The sequence below is a fragment of the Poecilia reticulata genome, linkage group LG15, assembly GCF_000633615.1.
Source record: "Poecilia reticulata strain Guanapo linkage group LG15, Guppy_female_1.0+MT, whole genome shotgun sequence".
NCBI lineage: Eukaryota > Metazoa > Chordata > Actinopteri > Cyprinodontiformes > Poeciliidae > Poecilia > Poecilia reticulata.
The window spans coordinates 30225154-30226287 of record NC_024345.1 but is presented as its reverse complement, the minus strand read 5'-3'; the positions used below and the strand labels follow the sequence as shown (position 1 = coordinate 30226287).

At 57.8% G+C, this 1134-nt stretch overlaps 1 protein-coding gene across 1 annotated transcript in view; it reads right to left on the bottom strand.

Moving 5' to 3' along the window:
* The window catches only part of ninl (ninein-like), a 20961-nt gene that overhangs the window by 4182 nt on the left and 15645 nt on the right, over positions 1 to 1134 (bottom strand). The window contains exons 21-24 of the mRNA XM_017308836.1: positions 817 to 921; positions 666 to 735; positions 305 to 472; positions 122 to 235 (exon numbers count right to left, since the gene is read on the bottom strand). Coding sequence (XP_017164325.1) covers positions 122 to 235; positions 305 to 472; positions 666 to 735; positions 817 to 921 — 457 coding nt within the window. The remainder of the gene's footprint in view (positions 1 to 121; positions 236 to 304; positions 473 to 665; positions 736 to 816; positions 922 to 1134) is intronic.

Sequence of the window (1134 nt, the reverse complement as noted above, 5' to 3'; positions counted from 1 at the left end):
AAGGGGCGTGTCTCCTATTGAAGGGGCGTGTCTCCTATTGAAGGGGCGTGTCTCCTATTGAAGGGGCGTGTCTTACAGTACGGTGTGTTCTGCCCACCGGCTGCAGGTGGCGTTATTGCACCAATCTTACGTAGCGTTTCTGCTGCTCCCTGTCTTTCTGCAGCTCTTCCCTCTCCTCCTCCACCTTCTGAAGCTCCGCCTTCACCCCGCTAAGCTCCGCCTGCAGCCGCCTCACCTGAAACAACAGCACCTGTCAGCACCACCAGCTTTAACCTTTGAACTCTGGCCAGTCAGCCCGACTCACAGCAGCCACCTCCTCTTCCTGTTCATTGGTAATGGTTGCTAGGCGAATGCGCAGCATCCGGACCGTCTCCTGCTCGCTATGGAGACGGTTGCTAAGGTCGCCGTTGTCACTGCTGAGCTGCAGGTTCCTGCCACTCAGGTCCAGAACCTCCTCACGGTACTGGGAGTTCTGCAGTGAGAGAAGGCGGGTCAGGAGTCTGGAGGCTGGTTCTGAACCGCCTCCAACACCAGAACCAGGAGGTTCTGATGCCTCCCAGCTCAGATGAACATTGTAAAGTTCTCTGATGCCTCACTGGGAGCCTCCAGAACCTTTATTGTGAAAGTCTGACAGCACTTCCTAAGCATGCGGGCCGGGTCAGAACCTCTCTGTGGAGCCGCTCCTCCTCCTCTCTGCTCCTCTCCCGCTCCTCCTCCACCTCCTGCTGCCTCCTCCTGCCAGCAGAACAGTGGACCGGGTCAGGCTCCTCCAGAACCGGCAGCAGATCAGAACCCGGGACCTGGACCCGGACTCACCTCCTCTTCTCAGACTCATCCTCCAGGTTCTGGACCGTCTGCTGCAGAACCTTCAGCCTCTCCTGCAGAGCCACGTTCTCCGACCGGACCGCCTCCAGCTGGGCCCTGCAGGACAGAACCCAACAGAACCTGAAGATACACAACCTGAACCGGAACCGGAATGGAGCAGTTAGTGCATCACGTACGGAGGATGTGATTGGTCCATGAAATTCATGCAGTTAGATCATTGGCCAGTTAGAGACGGGGCCGTGCGTTCTGATTGGCCGGTTAGAGATGGAGCCGTGCGTTCTGATTGGCCGGTTAGAGATGGAGCCGTGC